This window comes from Opisthocomus hoazin, chromosome Z (assembly GCF_030867145.1).
Source record: "Opisthocomus hoazin isolate bOpiHoa1 chromosome Z, bOpiHoa1.hap1, whole genome shotgun sequence".
Lineage (NCBI taxonomy): Eukaryota > Metazoa > Chordata > Aves > Opisthocomiformes > Opisthocomidae > Opisthocomus > Opisthocomus hoazin.
The window spans coordinates 71683542-71706153 of NC_134454.1; the positions used below are offsets into that span (position 1 = coordinate 71683542).

At 39.2% G+C, this 22612-nt stretch overlaps 1 protein-coding gene across 3 annotated transcripts in view; it reads right to left on the reverse strand.

Annotated features, from left to right (window-relative positions):
* ITGA1 (integrin subunit alpha 1) overlaps window positions 1-22612 on the reverse strand; it is a 76332-nt gene that overhangs the window by 39287 nt on the left and 14433 nt on the right. For all 3 annotated transcript variants that reach the window (XM_075410778.1, XM_075410779.1, XM_075410777.1), the window contains 5 exons: window positions 7987-8107; window positions 4963-5075; window positions 3912-4000; window positions 3704-3818; window positions 2900-3027 (listed from right to left, as the gene is read on the reverse strand). In XM_075410778.1, the coding sequence (XP_075266893.1) occupies window positions 2900-3027; window positions 3704-3818; window positions 3912-4000; window positions 4963-5075; window positions 7987-8107 (566 nt within the window). The remainder of the gene's footprint in view (window positions 1-2899; window positions 3028-3703; window positions 3819-3911; window positions 4001-4962; window positions 5076-7986; window positions 8108-22612) is intronic.

The window sequence follows — 22612 nt, forward strand, 5'->3', positions numbered from 1 at the left end:
TCATCCTCAATCTTTTTAATACTTCTTTAATACACTTCTGTTCTTCTGGAGATAAAACTGATCATAAGATATGACGTGGCATGACTTCTTAGTCCACTGATACAGTCCCTTTGGAGATACAATAAGATGCAGGCCAAACACCTATAACTGCCGATGTCATATATTAATGGAGAAAGAAAACCTGTCTGAAAATTTCTGAAGGCCATTCCAACATAGCTTTAAAGCTGGAACTGAACATATCAAAGTATTCTGCTTTCTCTTCTGATATTCTTCTACCACAGAAGGTTGCTGACATGTAAAGGATTAAAAAACACACCTTCGTATTACAAAGACAATTATCTCTAAAACAGTTAAAGAAAAGAGAAAAAAAAAATGTTGCTTTGCAGTTACATTAAAATCTGGAATAGGGCCAGGAGAAATGATCTGTTCCTACTCGTTCCATGTTTTCTTATTTAATTGCTTCTTCTTTTTCCACTTTTCTATCACCGCTTTGCCTTTACTGCTTTTACCTCTAAGCTCAGGATATGCAGCTTAACCATCAGTATGGTGCTGTGGATTTTCTGGAGAACGGAAGGAGGAAGGGAAGGAAATACTTCTGAAGAAATTATACTGTAAACTTTGGCTTTTTGCATCTGAATCTTCTGGCTTTCACTTTCAAATTTGCCAAATTTGGGATACTGAGGAATATCTCTTCTGACTTGCCATGAATCTAATGACCATTGTTCATGGAGGGGATAAGTGGGAAAAAACAAACCTTGCAAGCCTCTAATCAAAACATGGTTTTGAACAGGTCACACCCAAGCTGCTAAGGAGTTGTTCCGTAGTCACTTCATTCCTTTCCCGTGCAAGAGGAAAACAATCTGAAGTCAGTGAAAGTCCACCCGTTTCTACGTGCTCAACCATCCCCAGAAGATTAACATGGAAAAATCAATTTAAACATACAGAAAGTAAACAATTGTTCCTTTATTTCTGTTCTGTGCTCCCAGAGGAGAGGTGAGAAATAAGCCTGTTCTGTAATTTCTCCTCTTCTCCATTCAACAGACATTGAAACACAGTCTCCGAGTAAGGAGACAGTGTGGGTGGAGGGGATTGTATAAACTCTTTACTACCTTTGGCTGTGCCAGGGTTCACAAGCAGGGCACTCAGAGGAGAGGAGAAGGATGGGATGGGATGGGATATGTTCTGGGGAGGCAGGGGAAGGTAAGAGAAAACAGAGAAAAATACACCTAGCTTTTGCCTTCCATTTCCAGTTTTTCAGACTCTCTCCCCCTTATCCCATTCTTATCTCCCTCTCAAATGTTTCTGCTTTTTAGCAACCAGAAGCCAAAGCTGACGTTCTTGACTGAATAAGTGTACATGTAAGAAGAGGAGTAGCTGTGCCAAATCATGGGCAGAACGGATTTTGTAGGTGGAGATGGCGGACTGCTGGAGTGCAGGCCAACAAGGGACCTTTTGTGCGCGAGCCAAGCTGCACAGACGAGCCAGGATTCCAATAAAAAAAAAACAACAGAGGTGTGGAAATTAAAAAATTTAGGAATTTCAGGGTGAGGAGGAGGGGTGAGGGTGCAGTAGAGTTGATTGTCTTGTGTACTATTCCCACGAAACCCTTTGGGCAGAAGGCAGCAATGATTTCCATGCAGCCATTGCCCTGTACTGGGAAGCTCAGGTTTAAGTGTTTTCTCAAGATGGCACATGTTTGAGTAATCACAAGCTTAAGGGACCAGGAAGAATTTCTTTTTTTTTCCTTTTTGTTAAATTTGACAAAGTGCTTTTCCTTCCTCCCTACAATATCTGGAAGAACAGCATGTTTCAAATAACAGGACACGACTGTAAAGTTGACAGTTTATAAGTAACAATTTCATTTGCCAGTGTTCAGTACAGCAAACAGGGGAGTTGGGTGGTAACTCCCAAATCCCAGCAAACTTGGAAAATGACGGGGATGCTCTGTGTAGACAGAGGTATCCTTTACACCTTCTCAGAGTCTCCTTTGTGAAGGCAGGAGCTGAATGTTAGGAGCTAACCTGAAGTAGCAAAAACTCTAAGCATTGTCCTACAGCATATCAAATACCATAGAGGATCCCAGAAAATCCTTGATTTTGGGAGGGGGAAAAGGGAGAAGTGAAAGGAAGACCTGGTTGCCTCTGTTGCTGTTAATAAAGCTTGCTGTGTTAATAAAGCTTGCTGTGTTAAAATGTGTCCCTGCATGCATGTTTCCCCCTTCCCTGCGTGCTGCTGGAATTGCTATTTACATACTCTATTCAGCAGACTGTGAAACATATGTCAGATCCTCAGCTGGGGTGACTGGTTGTAGCTCTGATGACTCTGGTGGAACTGTGCTGATTTACAGCAGCTGGGAATCTGGGCCTCTCCACTTATTATATAAATGCAGCTTCTGCCATTAATAACATGCAGCTTAACAGCCACTCGTTAATTATGATTTCAAATGTTTAAAAGCTGAATGCTCAGTGCTCCACAGTACGAATATTGAACACTGCTCCAAAAAGCTTATAATCAAAGGCTGTCTGAACCATGTCTGTGCATGAGCAGCAATGACCTTTGTGCTATGATATGCAAAAGAAGACAAGAGGAGGTTGTGGAGAGGAAGGAAGTGGGAAAGGACAATGTTCGAGTGGCCTCACTTAACGCACTTAATTTTTGTCTCTATGTTAGCAAGTTGGTTTCCTCAAACTGCCTGAGCACTGGGGGGAGGAGAGCCTCCCTGACATCGCTACTTGGTGGCAGACACTGACTTAGTTGTGGTTTCAGCTATTTTGTTTTACTACCCTGTTGCTGTAAGTTCTTGTAATTGAAGAGCTCCACAGACGACACTCTCATCCACTTCCTGTAAATCCTTTTTTTTCTTGCAAGTTAAACAGCCGTAAAATATCTACTGTGTTACCTGTGTTTGCTGAGGACCAATATCCATGTTTTTCAGGAGGCTGTTTAGGAAGGCTGTGACACTCTCCCATGGATAAATGCTGTTGGACCCATCAAGGACTATGATGATGTCCAACTGGGTTTTACACTCTGCAACAAGAATTGCCACATAAGAATCGATACTAACAAGGATCAAATACAGCTCACAGTTCCAGTTACTTTTGCGATCAGTAACAAACACATATCCTTCTACAGTGGGGCTGAACTGACATGTTTGACGCCAACCGTCACGCATCAACTTTGCATCGTATTTTACGTGGTTTGTGTTCCCTTTATCAGCAAGGCACTTTTTTGTAAACAAAAAATTAAGAAAGGGATAAGATTAGAAGAGCACATAACTGAAGTAGTATTCACTAGTGACCCCTACCTTCTTCAAAACACCAAACTGTTCCTCTTCAATTCTTTCAAAGGACCAGGTCTTTTAAGATTTTTATCTACATTACTAAATTGGATTTGTATTAGGTCTTAACATGCCATCATTATTTAAAAAGAGCCTTTTGGCCATAAGCAAAAAACATAAGCAACTATTTTTAGCAATTATGTTTGGAAGTTACATAGCGCTCTAGTGATTGTTTATACTGAGATAAATTCCAAAAGTAGCAAGAATTTAGATTATATACGGACAATGAAAACATTTACTTAACTTGGTAATGCTGGTAGCTAAGTTAAGCAGTTCATACTTTTTGGTATGCCTCTGTGTATACATTTGTCTTGTTTGGCATTTTGTATTTTTGGACACACAAGAGAATTCCTGTGGCACGCATACCTTGTACAGACGGAGCAATCGCCTCAACAGTTTCAAAAGTGGAGCTGACATTAGAGCAAACTCCAGTTGTGTAATGCAAACGCCCACATTTATAAGCATAAAGTGGTCCACATGCCTTTAAAAGATGAAAAAGGGTGAAATGTTTTTGTTATGGTACCTGAGCACAAAACAAGACTGCTTTTAAAATCGACTAAAAGTCCTTTCTTACCAGAAAGCCTCCTTTTGGGTTAGTCACTAAGGTTGTTCCAAGAGTCATGTTTTCCTTTACTTCCACCACGTTAGGAACTGAAGTAGAAGCTATAAATAGATTAAAATGTTAAGTATTTGGGAACGTGGAAACAAAATGTTTAAGTATATAGTCCCTAGCATGGAGCTTGCAGCTTCTAAAATAAAACCCAGACTGACACTGGTTTCATCAAATATTTTAGCGCCCTTCCTCCTCCTTCAATTGCAACAATCAAGAAAAATTTCTGAGACTGGCTTTTTTCCCAGAAAATTTGTCTGGGTTGCTGTCTCAAATAGTTTTCTTGAACCGCAAGAAAGAAAAAAAGTAAAAATAACAGCACAATGAAAGCAAGAGATTACTGTTCACACAGTTTTGTTAATTAGAAAACAAACATTCATTTTTTTACCCTGTTCTGCTATAAATGACTTCACAGCTTTTGTATTTGTTATTGTTATGCTACATTAGCAACATTTAGGTTTTCAAGGAAAAGGAGGAGATAAAAAATATCACGACAGGTGTATTTAATGAAAGCCATATTAATCGGAAGACTCTTCCTGTCTACATCGTGTATCTCTTGACATGAACAAGTAAATTGTTAATAATTACCTGTATCACATTAAGACGCATCACCCTGGTTTTGGCTAGTTATGTTCTCATCAAAAGCTTACCGATGGCATTATGAAGGCTCTGGCTGGCTTCAGAGCGTTTTGGAAAGGGTAATCCATTAATCTATGCTCCATGGCCTTTCTGGTGCCATGGTCAGGACTGCCAACCACAGTCAATTAATGCCAGTTATAATAAAATTTTTATAACAGAGTCAAATGCCCATTCTAAAATGTTCTCCACAAGACAATGAGAAGATTTAAAATAAGCTTATTTTTGATGTTACAAACATAACTTCCTTCAAATTTAGGTCTGGAGTCCTAAGTAAATTTTCTCCATAGAAACAATTCTAATGCATATTTACTAGATAAAAATATCCTGAGATCTGACATTATTCCTCCATGTGACACAGCTTTATTTTCTTTCATACCTGGTAAGTTCAGTTTTATGCAGGGTGATTGGTTGTCCCTTCCTACAGGGCATTTGTATACATCTCCTGTTCTTTTCTCAGGTTGGCCAACTAATGGTGAACCAATAAGTACCCTGCAAATGAAACAAGTTACCTGAAATTTCTTCTTTCTTAAAAGGCATGAAAGTCAGCAAATAAAACTTAGAGAGAGAGAACAGCTGCAGCAAGCTCCATACAGAGAGTACAGGATGGAGAGCAAGAAAAATATCTATAATGCTAGTTCAGATACAAGCAAAAGCAGCAATTTCGTCTCCTCTTTAATAAGTACACAGAGAGGAAATGTGCCTATATACCAAATAACACAATAGAATAACATTTTAAAAAATTCCAGTGGAAAATAAATGCAATATCGGTGGATGGATGACAAGTATTAAAACTAAAACAGAAGAAAAAAGTCTATTTAAAATCTCCTTGACCTTCAATATATTTTAGAAGAAAATGTATTTTCAGTGCTGAGAGAGCAAATACCAAAGAAGAGGCTCACAAGCACCCAGAAAAAGAATGCAGTCTTAAGTAATGTGATCTAGCAGTGCAAAATACATTGTTTTTCCCCTCATTAATAAAAAATAATGTTTTTAAAATGGTTATTAAAGGAAATATCAAATTTTTCAAATGTTAGGGATTTTTATCCTGTACATTTTTTTTAGAATTTGATGTGACCAAAAATCACTATTCTCATACTGTACTTTGTAAGCACCACAACTTAGCATCCACACCCAATCCAGTTTTCAGCAGGAAGTGTCATTTAGAGATGGACACTGTTTTTGTTCTCAAATCACCTTTAGCTACACTAAATAGCCTAGCATTACCCAGCAGACAACAACTGGCTCCAGTAAATGTGTAAGGAAGAACATCGATTAAATTAGAATTCACAGCACACACTGGAAACAGAAATCCTGCCATTAAGAGTAATAGTTCAGTAAGATTTGCTCCTGGACACTTAAACGATTGTGAAACGTTATTGAGAGAAACATTTCAACCTTTAATCATAGATTAGTAAGTCCAGGCATAAGCTATTTGAACAGAATGATGTAACAGGTAAAATGTAGCCTACAGATTTAAAAAAGACTGAAATGAGAATTTAAAGCCAGTACACAATCCATCTTCCAAAAAACCCTACTGGAACAGCTCATTGTGATCCATCAGGATTTTTTCATGAATAATAAAATAATTAATTCTAAAGCAAAATAAAATGCTCCAAGTACATACTGGATCTGACCGCTCTTTCAAGCTATATGCTGTAACGTATATATTTTTCACACCAAAACTTAGAAACAGGCACCACAGCCTGTCACACATCTTTGACTCCCATTTAACTTCAGAGAAGCTGACTGTGCTTGACATCCCATGGGAGGTGATCAATGCTCAGCAGGATTATGTCCCCATGCTGTTCTTTTCTGAGAAATAGCCCCATGAACAGAAAGAAGTGATCTGAAATGCTATTCTGTCTTTTTGCAGAGTGGGCTTTTTGAGGGGATGTCAGTTTTATTGAGAAACAACCACGGTCAGGTTTACAGAACATCTGTTGCTAAAAACCTCTATCTGTGGTATCTAGGTAGCGTTATAGCAGTTGACGAAGCATCACAAGGCTGCTTTGTGCGTTTATTTTTAACCTACAGATTTCCTGCTCTGGATGTTGCCACGCTGAAAGCAGCTTGAAAGCTTGACAATTTAACAGCAGTTTTGGAGTTTAATTTCAGACATATTCAGATCTAGCACACTGATCTAGATTCCTGTCTTCCTTCAGACAGGAAGAGTCGCCATTTCCAGCTCATATTATTTTTTGCTTTTGAAAGGTTTCAGGACTGTTTACAGTAATAAAGCTTACTTAGCAAAATCCCAGCTCCAAGAATGGATACCATTTCCTGAAGGTCTAAATTAGTTCAAAGAAGGTCGTCGTTATTTGCCCATGACCCTCATGCAGACATATATTTAAACATCCTACAACCTGGGCAACCAAAAGCTAGCATTTTTAAAAGCAGGCTCTGCAATTTCATTTCTGTGAACATCCTCTATGGCTAATGGTGAACACTGTGTTGTGGTGGTGGACAGACAGCCACAGTGCTTGCAGGGGGAAATGCTTGGGCAGTGCAGAACAGTCGGACCTGGCTGTCATGCAGCCACATGCCCATCATCCCAGGCTGCCCGCAGCAGTCCCTGGGTTTACCAAGAATATAAAATTGTTGGCAAAGCTCTGGAAAGACCAGAGCAATCTGCAAAGAATGGTGGAGATCTCAGGATTCCCAAGCCTTTTACCAGTCAATCGTTATTTCAGTTCTGCAGCCCACTGGTTAGCCTGTGAAGTTTTTTCTTATAAGAGAAAAGCACAAGCAGGTGTTTATCAAAAGATTGAGAAGCAATGATACCAGCAAGCACGCCAAAATGCAACTTCTAATTCAGGAGCAAAACAAGAAGGGAAAGGCAGGCTAAGGAGGTGGCTCCAAGTCCCAAATGTGAATATATTACCAATTTCGAGACATAATTAGCCCTCCAAAAGGAAGGCGGAGTACTGTACTAATAAATATTTTGACAGGGGAATCTTTCCACCAGTTACAAAACTCAGTTCCGACAACCTGTAATAGAAACCTTTAAGAAAAAATACATAGTACAGATGAGTTAAGTAAAACAAGAGAAATTTCACTGCCAATACATTAACACAAGGAAAAGATAAATAATTATTTTATTTGGTAAATGGGAAAAAGAGCAGTCAAGCATAACACAAACACTCAGCTCTATCAACGAGGGAGTTTACCCACTTTGTGAACTCATTTATGTCCTTGTGGAAATAAATATACATATAAATTTGGATCCTTAAGTATCCCAATCTTTCCATGTTTCCCTAGGACTGTGCATCAGTTTAAGAAACACGACTGACATAGTCTGACCCTTACATAGCAGGAATACTTACAAATAATAGTATAGCACCTGAGTCACTGAATACCTGATGATTTGGAGTTTCCATTCAAGAAAAGAAAACCAGCTTACCATTTCCCCTCCTCATTTTCATACTGTTGGACTGTGTACCCAAACATGTCTTCCAGAGGCCCACTGAAACTCATTGAATTTTTCACATCAACATTAGAAGAGCTGATGAGGTGAAAGAGTGCTTTAAAAAAAAAAAAAAAAAGTAACATGTAGAAATACGCATAAACCTCAAGACTTTTAAGAAATCAAGGTTCAGTTATGGCTTCACTGAGCATACAAGACAGGGGTTGAAAGTAGCATTTTGGGCATATTTATCACAGCTGGTAACAAATTTAAAACATACTTCCACACACATACATAGGCAGCTAACTTCAGAGATGTTAGCAATTGGACTTCTGTATCCAAAACCTATTTCGCAAAGCCCACCACTCATTTGTAAATCACAAGTCAACTAACATCAAGTAAAATATTACTACCTTTAATAGTAAATAAAACATTCTTTGATTATTTTTACTCCTTTTATCTCCATGCATTTCTAATGTAAGAATTTTACACAAAATGTTCCTTCCATCATTCAAGGTAGTAGTTCTCAAATTTTCATAAATTTGAGAACTAGCTGATTTTCAACAGTTTGCAGAAGACACACACAGGAAAACAACAAGGAAAAACTTTCAGACATTTTTAATTTTAATCTATATTACAGAAAAAAGCATATAGATTCCTCAGTTCTATTATAGAGTACCTGTAAACCTTTCATATTCAGAAAAGAATAAAATTTTAATGCAACTAGATGCTGTTATCTCCAAAGTACCTGTATGCATCTATTTGTAGAAATCCAACATGTACCCACTTAGGAAAAGTTGCTCTACAACTTTTTAGTGTGGTTGGAATATCACGGTATCAGCTTCTTCAGACTGATTTCCCACACTAAAGTTTAGTGATCATTATCAGGGAAAATACTGTAAAAATATGACTGTATGCCAAGTAGCATAAAAATGAGGTATATAAGGTGAAAAGTCCAGCTCGAAGTGATAATTTTAACCCACTGTAAGGCTCATTAAGAAGCCAAAATTACTGTTTATATAAAAAAATAAGAATATCCTTTCTTTATTTTTATTTCTCATACTGATCTCTTCCATGTTTGTCCTGTTGAAGCCAGTTTTAAAAGCAACCCACTGACTCTGCTGCTGCAGAGCGGTGTGTTTAATACACAAGAGCCAAAAATTAGTAGAATTTGTGGAACATCAATACTACTTAAAAACACAATTATACACAACTTTCATTTTAATGATGTGTTTCATGATCATTTGCTGACATTTAAAAGCTATATAAAAATACACAAATCCATAATACTTGCTGCATGTCAAAGCATCTAAATAATGTCCAGTTACTAAAATACATCACCATTGAGACAATGATATTCTCATAAAAAGCTTGTTACTATAATTAAGCTCCCAAGTGGTCAATGTCAATCTGCCTCTCTCAGCATCTTATTTCCTGCCTAATGCAGTAAAATTATCACAGAGGACTATTTATCACTTAGTAGGTATTTCCAGTTTCACTGGACAGTAAAAAAGGAAAAGTTTCATTTGTGTTATTTTACCTTTTATTCCTCCAGTCAGAGTCAGGAAATCTTTATAAAGAAGTCAACAAATTAAAACAGAGTTTACTTTAGTTCTTCAGAAAAGATTTATTCCAAGCGATAAGAAAAAATTCATCACTGATGGTCTGATGGGAAATAATGTGCCAGAAAAGTAATCCACGCATCTTTTGTTTTCCTTAAACATTTATGTTTAAAGAAATTCTGCTCTGTGTGTTCATGTGCAATAGTTGTTTTCCTCCCCTACTCTCGGCCATCAAAGCGTAATTAAAATCAGCAAAATAGAATTTTAATAATTCAGTGAAGTTATCACTGGTTCAAATGTTCTTTTATTACATTTCAGAGTAACAGTAAATTCTATTATTATTTTTGACACCAGGTGTGGGATTCTCACCATGTCATTTAGACTCCCAGCCTACCTTCTAGAAAATGAAACGATTCTAATGAGATCACCTGCTAAAGTATGTGTCTAAGTTCACTATTTAGTTGAAGAAGAAAGCTAGATGCAAAACCTATCCATGTCGACTATCCTCTTCAAGATCTCCAGAAATCTGTTTGCTTTAGCACCTGAATAAGATGGACAGAACATCCTGCTAGACGTCTTCAGAAGCATGTTTTTCACCTTATGATGATATTTACAACATATTATGACATAAAATATTAAAGGTCACAGATTCCAGCTCATCCTTTCCAATTCACTTTCTCCTAAAGCCATCAAAGGTTACACGTGCACTCTGTGCTCTGTACACTCCATCATAATAGCCTCCATCATCATTCCATCATTTGCTGACAGACAAGAAATTTCTTCACAACTGTGAGGTATTGACAATTACTGTGATTTTTACTGGGCATTCACTATACTAAATGGTCTTGAAGCTTCCCAAATCTGTTATGCAGTATACTCAAATCTCTTGATTTTAAAGAATACACTTCTAATCCTCATAGCTGTAAGAAAAAGTCTGAAAATATGAAATGCTAAACCAAGCTAACTAGAAGACAAAAAATGCCAGCTATTTGCTACTAATAGCCCAAATCCTTGTATTACTGCGTGAGGTCAAATTAGAACCAGCAATTATAATAAGTGTTCCTCTAAAAAATAAAGCTAGTGGAATCAAAAGAAGCTAGATGGGCCAGACTGGTCAGAAATAAAAAGGAGATGACTCACACAGCATGGAATAGACCTGTAGACCTTGCTGACAAAGGATGTTTTGGATGCTAAATGTTATGTATTAAATAGGTAACTGAATAAGTTAATGGAAGACCAAACCACTGCAGGTTACAAACCATACAGAACGCACATCTGGTGCAGGAAATCCCCTCAGCTGGAAATATTCGGAAACTAGAAGAGGAATATTATATATGCTTCCTCAGTAATTTTTTGTCTCCAGCTATCAGCTTACATGTACTCCTGAAGACATGATACTGGACAAAACACAGTCTTGATTTAATCTGGTATGGCTATCATTTTGCCCTCTCTTCTTCCCATTCTATCTTATCCAGAAATCAGACGCTTCAAAGTTTGACTTCACACACAAACTGTGAGGTATATTTTAATATGAGGATGTATCACACTACCTTCTGTGGCTTGCAGGTGCTGTGAAACATCATGAGCATAATGTACTTGAGTAAAAGCAAGGGTCAGGATAAGCAGTGTAAGATTAATTTACAAATAATTAATAGATTTAAAGGTATCTTATCATGTTCTCCACAGATTCTGTGAAAGGAAATCTTACCAGTCAAAGACAAATTCAAATCTGCAGATGCTAAATGGAAAAATGGAGTTTACAGAGACCCACATTACACTGTTAACTAACAATAATCTACCGATTTATGGTAACCTGGCTTTCACATCTTCTTTAATTTTTCAGTACAATGAACATTGTACACGTGAGCTGATCATTCAGAACATTTAAAGATATCAGAGATAGTGACTGTGAAAATTATACTCTATATTAATAACAATATGTAGTTTGCACTCTTCCAAACTTCCAGTTTCTGTCTAAGGCGCACACATTCTCATCTGTTTCTAGCAAACCTGTGTATATGAATTAAAAATACTACTGGCAGAAGCAGTGGAAAAAGAAGAGCTACAGAGAAGTTGGAGAAGATTCTTTGGAGAGTTATGGAGACTAAGGAGAAAAAAACCCCATCTTTTTGAAAGGTTAGTAGTATTTCATGATATACTTAATCACGATTAATACAGAGAAATTAAATAAAGATTTTGAATTATTTCATGTTGTGTTAACAGAATGACCTGAAAATACAGATCAAAACACTCAGCAGAAAAGTAGAATATAAATGTTTATCAAAGAAGAAAACTGAAGTTCAGCCTGTAACTTCATGCTCTACACGAAATGAGACACTGTAGAAGACCTGGGATGTCCCTCTCACTACCAGTTTAAACTGAGGAGAACACTAGCTGACACATGCGGGATTCTTTGCTGAGCACTGTTTGTACCTATATGTGAAAGGTTAACAGTCAGTCACCAAGACAACAACCCAAATATTATTTCTGTTACAAACTTAGAGTAGTACCTCATACTTATCCAGTAGCCACTAATAAATCTTTTTCTGTTCTATTTAATGAGATCCTTTACCAAACGTTCATGCTGTCTGCCTGGTTACTCTGGCTTGAAACTGCAAAACTAGATTTCCCTGGCGCTTCTCCATGTGCACATTGCTTGGCCACTCCAGCCTTTGCAAACAGTGAACTGCAGAATAGGCACTCTTATTTTCCTACAACAGATGGATATAAACAAAACCTGAACTGTAGAACAAAGCCTAACACTTGTGCATGGTCTGTAGCAAACAACAATTGCATCCTATATAAACAGTGGTTATTCTGAGAAATACAAATGTGTTTTGCACATACAGGAAAGGACAAATTTGCACTTTGCATTGAACACGGCTTACAGGTTGGCCACATGCTACTTCTCCCCACCAGCATGTGGTCAAAGTGTTATTTTTGCTCCATTTCATACTTGCTGCTATAGCATTTCAGGTGTCCTTATTAATTCCTCTTCATTTTGCAAGAAGAATCTGAAACAAAGCAGGTCTAAGTGCGATCAGAGAGGACAACAATCCAAGTAGAAATGTCTTGCAAAAGTATGCACAAAGGGAAAATACTGGAAAACTCAAAAAAAGTTCTTAGCAAAAAAAAAATCAGACTGCTTCCATCCTGGGAAACAAAAACGGACAGAGAAATTTAAGCTGAAGATTAAAATATTTTATGGAGTTCTCATATACATGGACCTTTTTTTTTGGGAAAAAAAAAAGCTTTAATGTCTCATACAGCATGTATTATGACCAATGATGCTGTAAGCATATTTTAAAGACTTGGAAACAACACAGGAGTGCAATACAGAAACACAGAACAGTGCATCTGATCAAAATGTACTGAAAGCTAAGTGATATTAGAAAGGATGTCCTCGTTCAAAAAGCAATAACCGATTGCCTTTAAAAGTATTTTATGCTGGTATTGCAAAAGACTACCTGTCCCTGTTGTGATCTTAGAAAACACACAATGAGAACAGCATAATCGGAAGAAATTGGGATGCTTCTGACAGTTACTCAATGAGGGGAGCCGGAGTGGGAGCACTGGCTTGGCCTCGCACAAAAGCTTGTTTTCAGAACGGTGGCAAATACTATCTTCCTCTGCGATGAGAAAACTTTTCCACTTGAGGAAATTGATACCACTCAGTGTTGGCATATGCTGGCTATAATCAAGCCAGTAGCAAAGAACAGACTGTGTCCTTCCATAATTGCAGCACCGAGCCTTAACAAATAAAACTTGTTGAAAGCTGTATCTTTTTAACTGCATCAACACAACGCCGTGGATTTGGGTTCAAGGCTGGACTGCATCTGGCTGGTAGCAAGGGAAGATGAAACATGCATCTCATTCAAAGACATACCTATAAAAGTGCTATTTGTGAAATCATGGCTCAAAGACGTGAAAGTGTATTCTTTGCTCGACCAGCAAATGGATAATTGTCACATTTTATTTTTTGCTTCATTTCTGATAATGTCACTGCAGGATTATACACTCTTGTCTTATGAAAAAGAGATTTAGTCACAGAGATCCCAAGTGGAAGAAAATACAACAGCATGGTACAATTGCTGTCTGTGAGCTCAGGGGCCACAGTGGTCTGGCCTTATTGCGGAAGGCCAAGGAAGCTGTGGTAGAGTTCCTGCTGCATTCAGTTCTGGCTGGCTAAATATCAGCGTATTTCAAATAAAGCTGTATATAAAAAAAAATTTCAACCTGTGAAACTTTTTCAGTTCTGCTTAAATCAAGCCTTTTATTTTTCATGGCTACAAAAGAACCTTTGTATAATTTTGCTCCCAGCATTTTTTCTTTAATCTTTAACCTTTGAAGAGCAAAAGTCTGACTTTCTGGAATTAGACCAAATAATTAATAAAAAGACTTCTTATTAAAAGTAGATAAATATCCCCAAAAGAGAAAGAAATACATATTTGAAAGTGGTTCCAGATTCAGTAGCCACATGCTTTTCAAAGCCAATTAAATGCTTTGTACAACCCACTAATAAAGCTTCCTTTGCTGGTTTTGTACTGAATAATTCGTACTGGAAAATAGCTTTCTAATGCGGTGTCAAGCCTGAAAATATACTGAATCAACACTTTGTAATGTGGTCCCAAATGAGTAACATAATGCAGTAGGCAAAATTTTTGAAAATACAGTATCAGAGACCAAGAAATTGTGTTTCACTCGGCTGACAGTCATCAGAACAAAACTATTTTGTTCAAAGTTTGTAAAGTAGTCCTCTCATTGGCACAGTTCTTATCATTGGGCAGTTTCTCACAGAAGGGAGAAAAAGCCTTAGAAATACGCAGTCACATGCACAAAACTTTGTGAGGTCGGCTACTACACTTGGATAGATGTACAGAGTCTTAGAAAATTTAGCAGCTTGACAGAAGTGAAACAACTCCTAGAAAATGTTTCAGTTTGTCTCCAGTCCATCATTTGGGTGCAGTTTTTCCATCAACACTTAACTACATTCAAGTCCCTGCAATGTTTGCATTCCCCTCTAGGCCCAGCCTCCTTTGCTATCAAACCACTTCCTCCTGAACGTCCCACTGTAACTCTTGTGTACTATGATCTAGCTTTATCTGTAAGCCCACAGAACCCTTTACCTCGACTTTATTTTTTTTTTTTTGAGATAGAAGATATTTATAGTCACCCATAATTAACTCAGATTTCACACAGAAAGCATGGTTAAAATGAATGTGTATGGTATTTTCTGACAAAAAACCCAGAAGCTTAAAAAGGAGCAATAGATTAATTTCACTCAAAAAGTGAATAAACAAGGACTCTTTTACCTAAAGAAAAATGTGTTCTTCACAATACTGCCCAAAACTGCTCATGCACCTGTATGTTTTCCTCTGCACAAAATTCCTCTAGACTGAAAGGAAGAGTCAAGTATGAGGTGGTTTACTGCAAGCTTTCTACTTGCCCAGTTATGCTGAATCCCAGTTTTGCAGGCTGTTGTCCTGCTGCTGTAAGCTTTCCACTGTGTAGCCTTATCAAAACCAGAGAATGTGAATCACAGTACACACAAAAATAATCAGCCTATCTGATCAGTCAAGACTTCATCAGTCTGTCCTATCAAACTTAAAATCACCCATCTATAAAACACCCCAGGGGGACAGAAATTCCATTTGAATATTCTGGGAAATGTGATAATCCAAGAACTGATGCAAAAAATGATGTCTAACTGAAAACTTATGTTACTATCTCCCTACCAGGATGAAGGACAATTCTTATTTTTATTGCCTTCCTGCCTTCGTATCATTATTCATTAATTCCACCCTCTCCCCTCCATTGTTTTCAGGGATTGTTGGGTAATTTTTCTCAAAGGTCAGCAGTCTTAAGGCTAATTTCAGATTGGACATGCTTTGGTGGCAATAAAGGCTTTCTGAAAAGCAGCAACTTTTTCCATCTCTTTACTTGCCAATGGCTACAAACTCCTGTCTTTCGTCACCTTTTGCTGAGCATAACAATTGGCTTGCTTTCAATCAAATCACTCCAGGCTTCAGGAAGAGAAGAAATCCTCCAAAAGGAAGTGCAAATATCCTGATATGACCCTCTCACATTCAGCTAGCCAAAGCATCACAGAACTTAAATCCAAGCCAGTTTTTATATAGTACAGCAAAACCACATGCAGTCAACACGCATGCTAAAAGCAAATAGTTCATGTCCATAAAACGCATCAGTATCAATTCAGCTGTGATCCAAGAAAGTGCAGTAAGAGAAGTGGAAAGGAAAAGACGGAAGCTTACAAATACCTGTTTTTTGCTTTGGTTCCACATAACTCTGCTATTCAGTGGTGTGGCGGGAGAGGGTGAGGTGTGTGGAAAGCAAGCAGGGATCTTGAGAAAGCACAAATTCCAGAGCCGTGGGGGGATGGAATTTACTCACATGGAATTACACTTCAGAATTAAATCTCAGATGTGCATATTTAAAGGAAAAAAAACCAACAACTCGCAAACTATAGTCAAGTTGCATAGAGAATACCTTTCCTATTATTTCTTAACAGGAAATAGTTTCTATTGTAACTTTCACTGGAACACAACAGACAATTCATTTCCTTTATCTGAGCCATCTTCTAGTAGAGTAAGAGAGAACCACAATGTTGCTCCAGCTTCTTATGTCATGGCTACATAAAAATAATTCAGTCTTTTCCTGTTCCCAATAAGTACTCCTGTACTTCAATGGGGACTTGAAAACTCATAAACTTTAAACCGCTTCTTAGCACAAAAACTTACGTTATTTTTCAAACTCCTCATATAAAGCAACAGGTTCCAGAAAATGTAAATCAAAATGATTTTTACAAAACTGAACTCCATTTAAATGGCACAGGGAGATGCTACAGCAGTCTAAGACAGAAAACACTTTAACAATCATAAGTATGCTAGTAAAGTTTAAACCATTTTTTTTAAATTTAGATAATCATACTTGCAGTTGTCTGAGAGCGGAACTGGAGAGTAAGGGATTAGACTTACTGTTGCTAAAAGCGAATTTTGAAAGGTTTAAAAATGATAGACACTGAGCTTAGACTGTAAAAAATGAACCATCATCCAAACAATTCTTCTTTTCTACTGTAAATTCTTTGCAATGAATCAACTGTATTGTCAATAATATTGTTAAAGATTTTTTTAAACTTTTTCTCCTATCAGTAACCACTACAGTGAGAATATAGCTGATATGAGATTGCTACAGTCAGTAATGGAAAACAAGTCACATATTTGTTGAAATGCTGGAATTCCACCATGAATGGTCCCCAGCTGCTAGCGCTCTCACACCATGAGGTCAGATGGAAGGGCCTCTTCATTCCCAACTGCACAGCAGTGAAAAACCCGCAGGGAACACCAGCGAACTTTCTGTAAATGGATTCATGTACTAGTAAGTCAGGAAGTGGCGTACAGGGTTCACCTGAGATCATCAGGAAAACTGACAAAGACAAAATGCCAACTTCACACTGGTATTGTTCAGCTGAAATGAGATCAAAAGATACCCCTCTAGTGTACCTTAGAAACTTTTTCCCTGAAATAATAACGTGTGACATGTTTGAAGTGCAATATGATTGAGATTCATACCTCTACCATTGTCATTTCACAGTGCAGTCTGGGAAATAAAGTAATTTTAAAAACTGCACTAACAGTTTATGGGAATTTAATAATCTTCTTCTATGTGGTATATTTCTACAGTCAAGATAATTTTTTTCAATTAAAAGGTTGATAAATTCTCCAAAATCCAGTATATCACCATGAATTATCAATATTGAATAGCAACACACTGAAAACTTTACCATAATAATATGCATCATAGAATCACAGACCAGTTTGGGTTGGAAGGCACCTTTGAAGGCCATCTAGTCCAACCATCCTGCAGTGAGCAGGGACATCTTCCACTAGACCAGGTTGCTCAGAGCTCCTTCCAACCCGACCTTGAATGTTTCCAGGAATGGGTCATCTATCACCTCTCTGGGAAACCAGTTCCAGTGTTTCACCACCCTCATTGTAAGAAATTTCTTCCTTCTATCCAGTCTAAATCTACCCTCTTTTAGTTTAAAACCATTACCCCTTGTCCTATTGCAGCAGGCCCTACTAAAAAGCCTGTCCCCATCTTTCTTGTAGGCACCCCTCAGGTATTGGAAAGCTGCTACCTTAAGTACTGGAAGGCTGCAATAAGGTCCCCTGGAGCCTTCTCTTCTCCAGGCTCAGCAGCCCCAACTCTCTCAGCCTTTCCTCATGCAGAGGTGCTCCAGCCCTCGGATCATTTCTGTGTCCTCCTCTGGCCCGGCTCCAGCAGGTCCATGTCTGTCCTGTGCTGAGGGCTCCAGAGGACACAGGACTCCAGGTGGGCTCTCACCAGAGCGGAGCAGAGGGGCAGAATCCCCTCCCTCGACCTGCTGGCCGCACTGCTTTTAAGGCAGCCCGGGATACAGTTGGCCTTCTGGGCTGTGAGTGCACATTGCCGGCCCATGACCAGCTTTTCATTCATAAGTGCCCCAAGTTCTTCTCGGCAGGGCTGCTCTCATTAATCCTGGCCAATTCAACTGCTGGGAAGGCGGGTTTCAGCCCTGCAAACTTTCGCTGACTCTTGCTCAGTGCTGGCATCACGAACTATATCTACTAATTTTTAAAGACCAAGACACTCAAGTACCTCAAGCATTAGCACCTCTTTTGCTGTACTTTTGGTGTAGGGATTTTACTGGTAAACCAGTTGAAAGCACTATGGAATTAATCTCAGGTTTTTTTACTGCAAATGTTCTTTTTCACTGGTCAATAAACAATTCAGGGAAATTTGGAACTAGCTGTGAAGAGATTGTAAGAGGAAGGTTTGTTTTTCCCCCCAAAATTAAAGCTGGACTCTAGAGGTAGAAAAACATCCTGTTTTTTAGATGCAGTTTAAGATAGAGCTTTCTACATGAATTATTGGCGCTAATAACTTACATTTCCTACTCACAGCACATGAAGTACACCCGTGATTTTAAGATAGCTGTCCAGCACAGTCCTGGTCAGAAAGTATTCTGGTGTTACCAGGAGTTCCATAAAAAAACCTGTTACTCTTTTCTTTCAAACATCTGCACCAACTTCACAAAACTACCATGGAAGCTGAGCAGTGAGGAAATGTTATTTTCTTATGCAGATGCCACTTGTCCAGGCTAAACTGAAGCTTGCAAAGCAAAGGTCAGTGTTGCTGTTATTTAAGAGTGACTCAGTCTCGTAACACTCAACAGGATCTATGAGTGTTAAAACAGGACCTCCTAAAAAGGCATAAAAGAACTTTGTGCCACCACCTCGTGTCCCACAACACCCCTTTTGCAAATCCATGCTACCTCACCATAGATTTAATATCAGCTTTATGCAAGAAGCACCTCAGCTATAGTTTCAGCAGCAGAGTGGCAACAGATCACTTCCAGCTTTTCCTTCCAGCCCAGCTACAAGGCAGCACAGCAGTGCTGATGCTGCGCTGTTTTTATTCTTCTTTGGCCTACAGCTCTTTGGATATGGCAGCTGCCTTTGTCTAAAACAGACTCTTCTAAGCTGCGCCAATTTACACAGAGGACCAACTCACAGCAGCTTGCTTCAGAATCGTTGGAGAAAACATGCTTTCTAAAGGAAACACATTTAATGATCAATAACTTGAGTCTGGTGCCTATTTACAAATAAAATGCTCAAAAATTATTTTTTAATACAGAATCACAGAATCACAGAATCACAGAATCACAGAATAGTAGGGGTTGGAAGGGACCTCTGTGGGTCATCTAGTCCAACCCCCCTGCCGAAGCAGGGTCACCTACAGTAGGCTGCACAGGATCTTGTCCAGGCGGGTCTTGAATATCTCCAGAGAAGGAGACTCCACAACCTCCCTGGGCAGCCTGTTCCAGTGCTCCGTCACCCTCAGAGGGAAGAAGTTCCTCCTCATGTTCAGACGGAACTTCCTGTGCCTCAGTTTGTGCCCATTGCCCCTTGTCCTGTCACTGGGCACCACTGAAAAGAGCTTGGCCCCATCCTCCTGACACCCACCCTTCAGGTATCTGTAGGCATTTATAAGGTCCCCTCTCAGCCTTCTCTTCTTCAGGCTGAACAAGCCCAGCTCCCTCAGCCTCTCCTCGTAGGGGAGATGCTCCAGTCCCCTCACCATCCTTGTAGCCCTCCGCTTGACTCTCTCCAGTAGCTCTTCATCCTTCTTGAACTGGGGAGCCCAGAACTGGACACAGTACTCCAGATGAGGCCTCACCAGGGCAGTGTAGAGGGGAAGGAGAACCTCCCTTGTCCTGCTGGCCACACTCTTCTTGATGCACCCCAGGATCCCATTGGCTTTCTTGGCAGCCAGGGCACACTGCTGGCTCATGGTTAACCTGTCGTCCACCAGGACACCCAGGTCCCTCTCCGCAGAGCTGCTCTCCAGCAGGTCCACCCCAAGCCTGTACTGGTGCATGAGGTTGTTCCTCCCCAGGTGCAGGACCCTGCACTTGCCCTTGTTGAACCTCATCAGGTTCCTCTCTGCCCAGCTTTCCAGCCTATCCAGGTCACGCTGAATGGCAGCACAGCCTTCTGGTGTATCTACCACACCTCCCAGTTTGGTGTCATCAGCAAACTTGCTGAGGGTACATTCTAACTCTTCATCCAGGTCGTTGATGAAGAAGTTAAACAAGACTGGGCCCAGTACTGACCCCTGAGGGACGCCACTTGTCACCAGCCTCCAACTAGACTCAGCGCCGCTGATGACAACCCTCTGAGTTCTGCCATTCAGCCAGTTCTCTATCCACTTCACCGACCACTCATCCAGCCCACACTTCCTCAGCTTCCCCAGGAGGATATCATGGGAGACTGTGACATCTTTAAAGCTCCTGGAGGACATCAAACTAGCAGAGATCAAAAGGAAAGTACTCATTAAACCATAACAGGTACTTAATCTAAGCATCTTTGCATTATCAGCTCAGACAGGTAATCCCTGTCTGACACAAGGTCAGTACTGTGGTGCAATGTGGTGCGTCTGTTGAGATGTGGTGCGAACACATGCACTGAGAATTGGACTGATATAAATGGGGCAACACAGTGCTCTGGCAAAATAACAACAGCAAGCACTCTGCTTCTGTTCAGAGCACAGGGTACAGGATTGCCAAATTGATTCCTATCTATTGCTGGCAACTAGATCGTATTTTTCAGGGTAAACAAATTCCATATAAAAGCGACCTTTTGCTCTGATTTTTTCTGACTGGAAGGCTGTTCCAACTTCTCATTTTTCCAGTAGTAGGAACTTTCTGCTCTCCAACATACACTTATTTCTTGCCAGTTCTTATGTCAAAATAAAAGTGCTTAATCTAGGGAATGAAGTAGTTTTAAAAGTGTTCTAGAAGTGAAAATTTTACTTTCAAAATATTACTTCCTAAGGCCCTGAACACTTTTGAGTGACAATTTCAATACTCTCCCCTGAAAAAAAAGAAGACTATTATAAATTTACATAATCTGTTTAGACTAGAAAGACAAGTCTTCAAAATTAGGAAAGGTTAGACTCACAGTTGTCAGCATTAATTGTCAATATTAATTTTGTTCTTTATGAACACTTAAAAGGACTTTTTTCTTATAACAAAAACACACAGAACCATGCAAGTAGACTTGGATAAAACATACGCAGATGGCTTGCAATTGCCTAAGCAATCACAAATCTATTGTTTACCAAGATCACAAAGATTGACTGTGTATTAACAGATTTTTAATAACTGATTTCTGAGGCTTTCAAGAGAAAAAGTCTAAAAGCTTGCCATTTGACGGACTTGACTGACTAGTCTTGTTATCTTAAAGTATAATGCTTTAGTTAAAACAACCTGAAACGCTGTTAAAAAAACCCAACCAACCTTTTAACACTATTTTTTCTCTGGCTTTCTCTGACCATTTCTTCTCTCTAAGCGCCCCCTCAAAAACTCTGGAAGATTTATTTCCATCAGCTTCTGTTGTGTTTTTTTTTTTTTTTTAATGTCTGACTAGAAATTTGTCCTTTGCTTATCAGACTGATTGCCAACCCAACACACCAAGGTGTATGTTTCTCAAAGCACTACATACTACTTTTATAAAACATGACTTTCAGACAGATATGAAAGGAAGACAAAGATAAGTCTTTCACAAGCCTCAGATACAGCAATGACTCCATGTGTGACACCTGTGTAGCAGGCTTGTCAGAAGTTGGTTACTCCGTAGTGACAGCATTAGCAAGGTCTCAATATCTCAATTGCAAGTCTCAGCCTCAGGCTCAATGCTCCTCTCCGTTGGACATAAGCTTAACAGCATCGGCTGGCATCTTGCCCTCAATTGAGGATGAGTTGTTAGAACTGAGTACGGGCATTTCAAACATCCACTGCAGTTCTCTTTGGAGATGAAGTCTTGTGCCCAACACAGCATGTCATGTTTTCCATTCAGCCATAGCTTTTCATCTTTCCTCACCGCTCTGGAACTTGGAAAAGCTCCCTCACGCAGCAGCTGCTCCTCTTCTGCCACCGCTGTCCCAGCAGCTCCTAGGTACAGCCTCGCAGCGAGGGCAGCCTCAGGACATTGCTCCAGCAAAAAAGTCCATTTCAGCTTCTTTTAGCCATCCTATAGCAGAACACCAATTTCTACTCCAGAGAGGAATAAGTGGGATAAAACAGTTCTCTTTAACAAAGGGAGTGGAAGTGGTGTTATGACAACTATTTGGGTAAGATCAACAAATACAATTATTAATTTCTCTCACACCTAAACTAAAATAGCTCTACAATTGAAGTCACCAGGCTGAACACTGAAGGTCAAAGAAAAGGCAATTCTCTTCAGCAAAACCTGCGGCAGGCAGCTTTCAGAGCTTCAGAAACCACTGAAGGAGATGTTCACGAGCATTCAACAACCATCAGACATCCTAAATGTAGCTTTTGCTACCAAGGTCCATTTACCATAAACAAATCTTGAGATCTGAAGATAACTATCAAGCCTGTGACCTGAATCACTCCTTCAGCTACCAAAGCAACTACAAGCGAAGAGTCAAATTAGCTTTTTTTTTTTTAACTTGAAGATACCACACTCTTTGAGGAT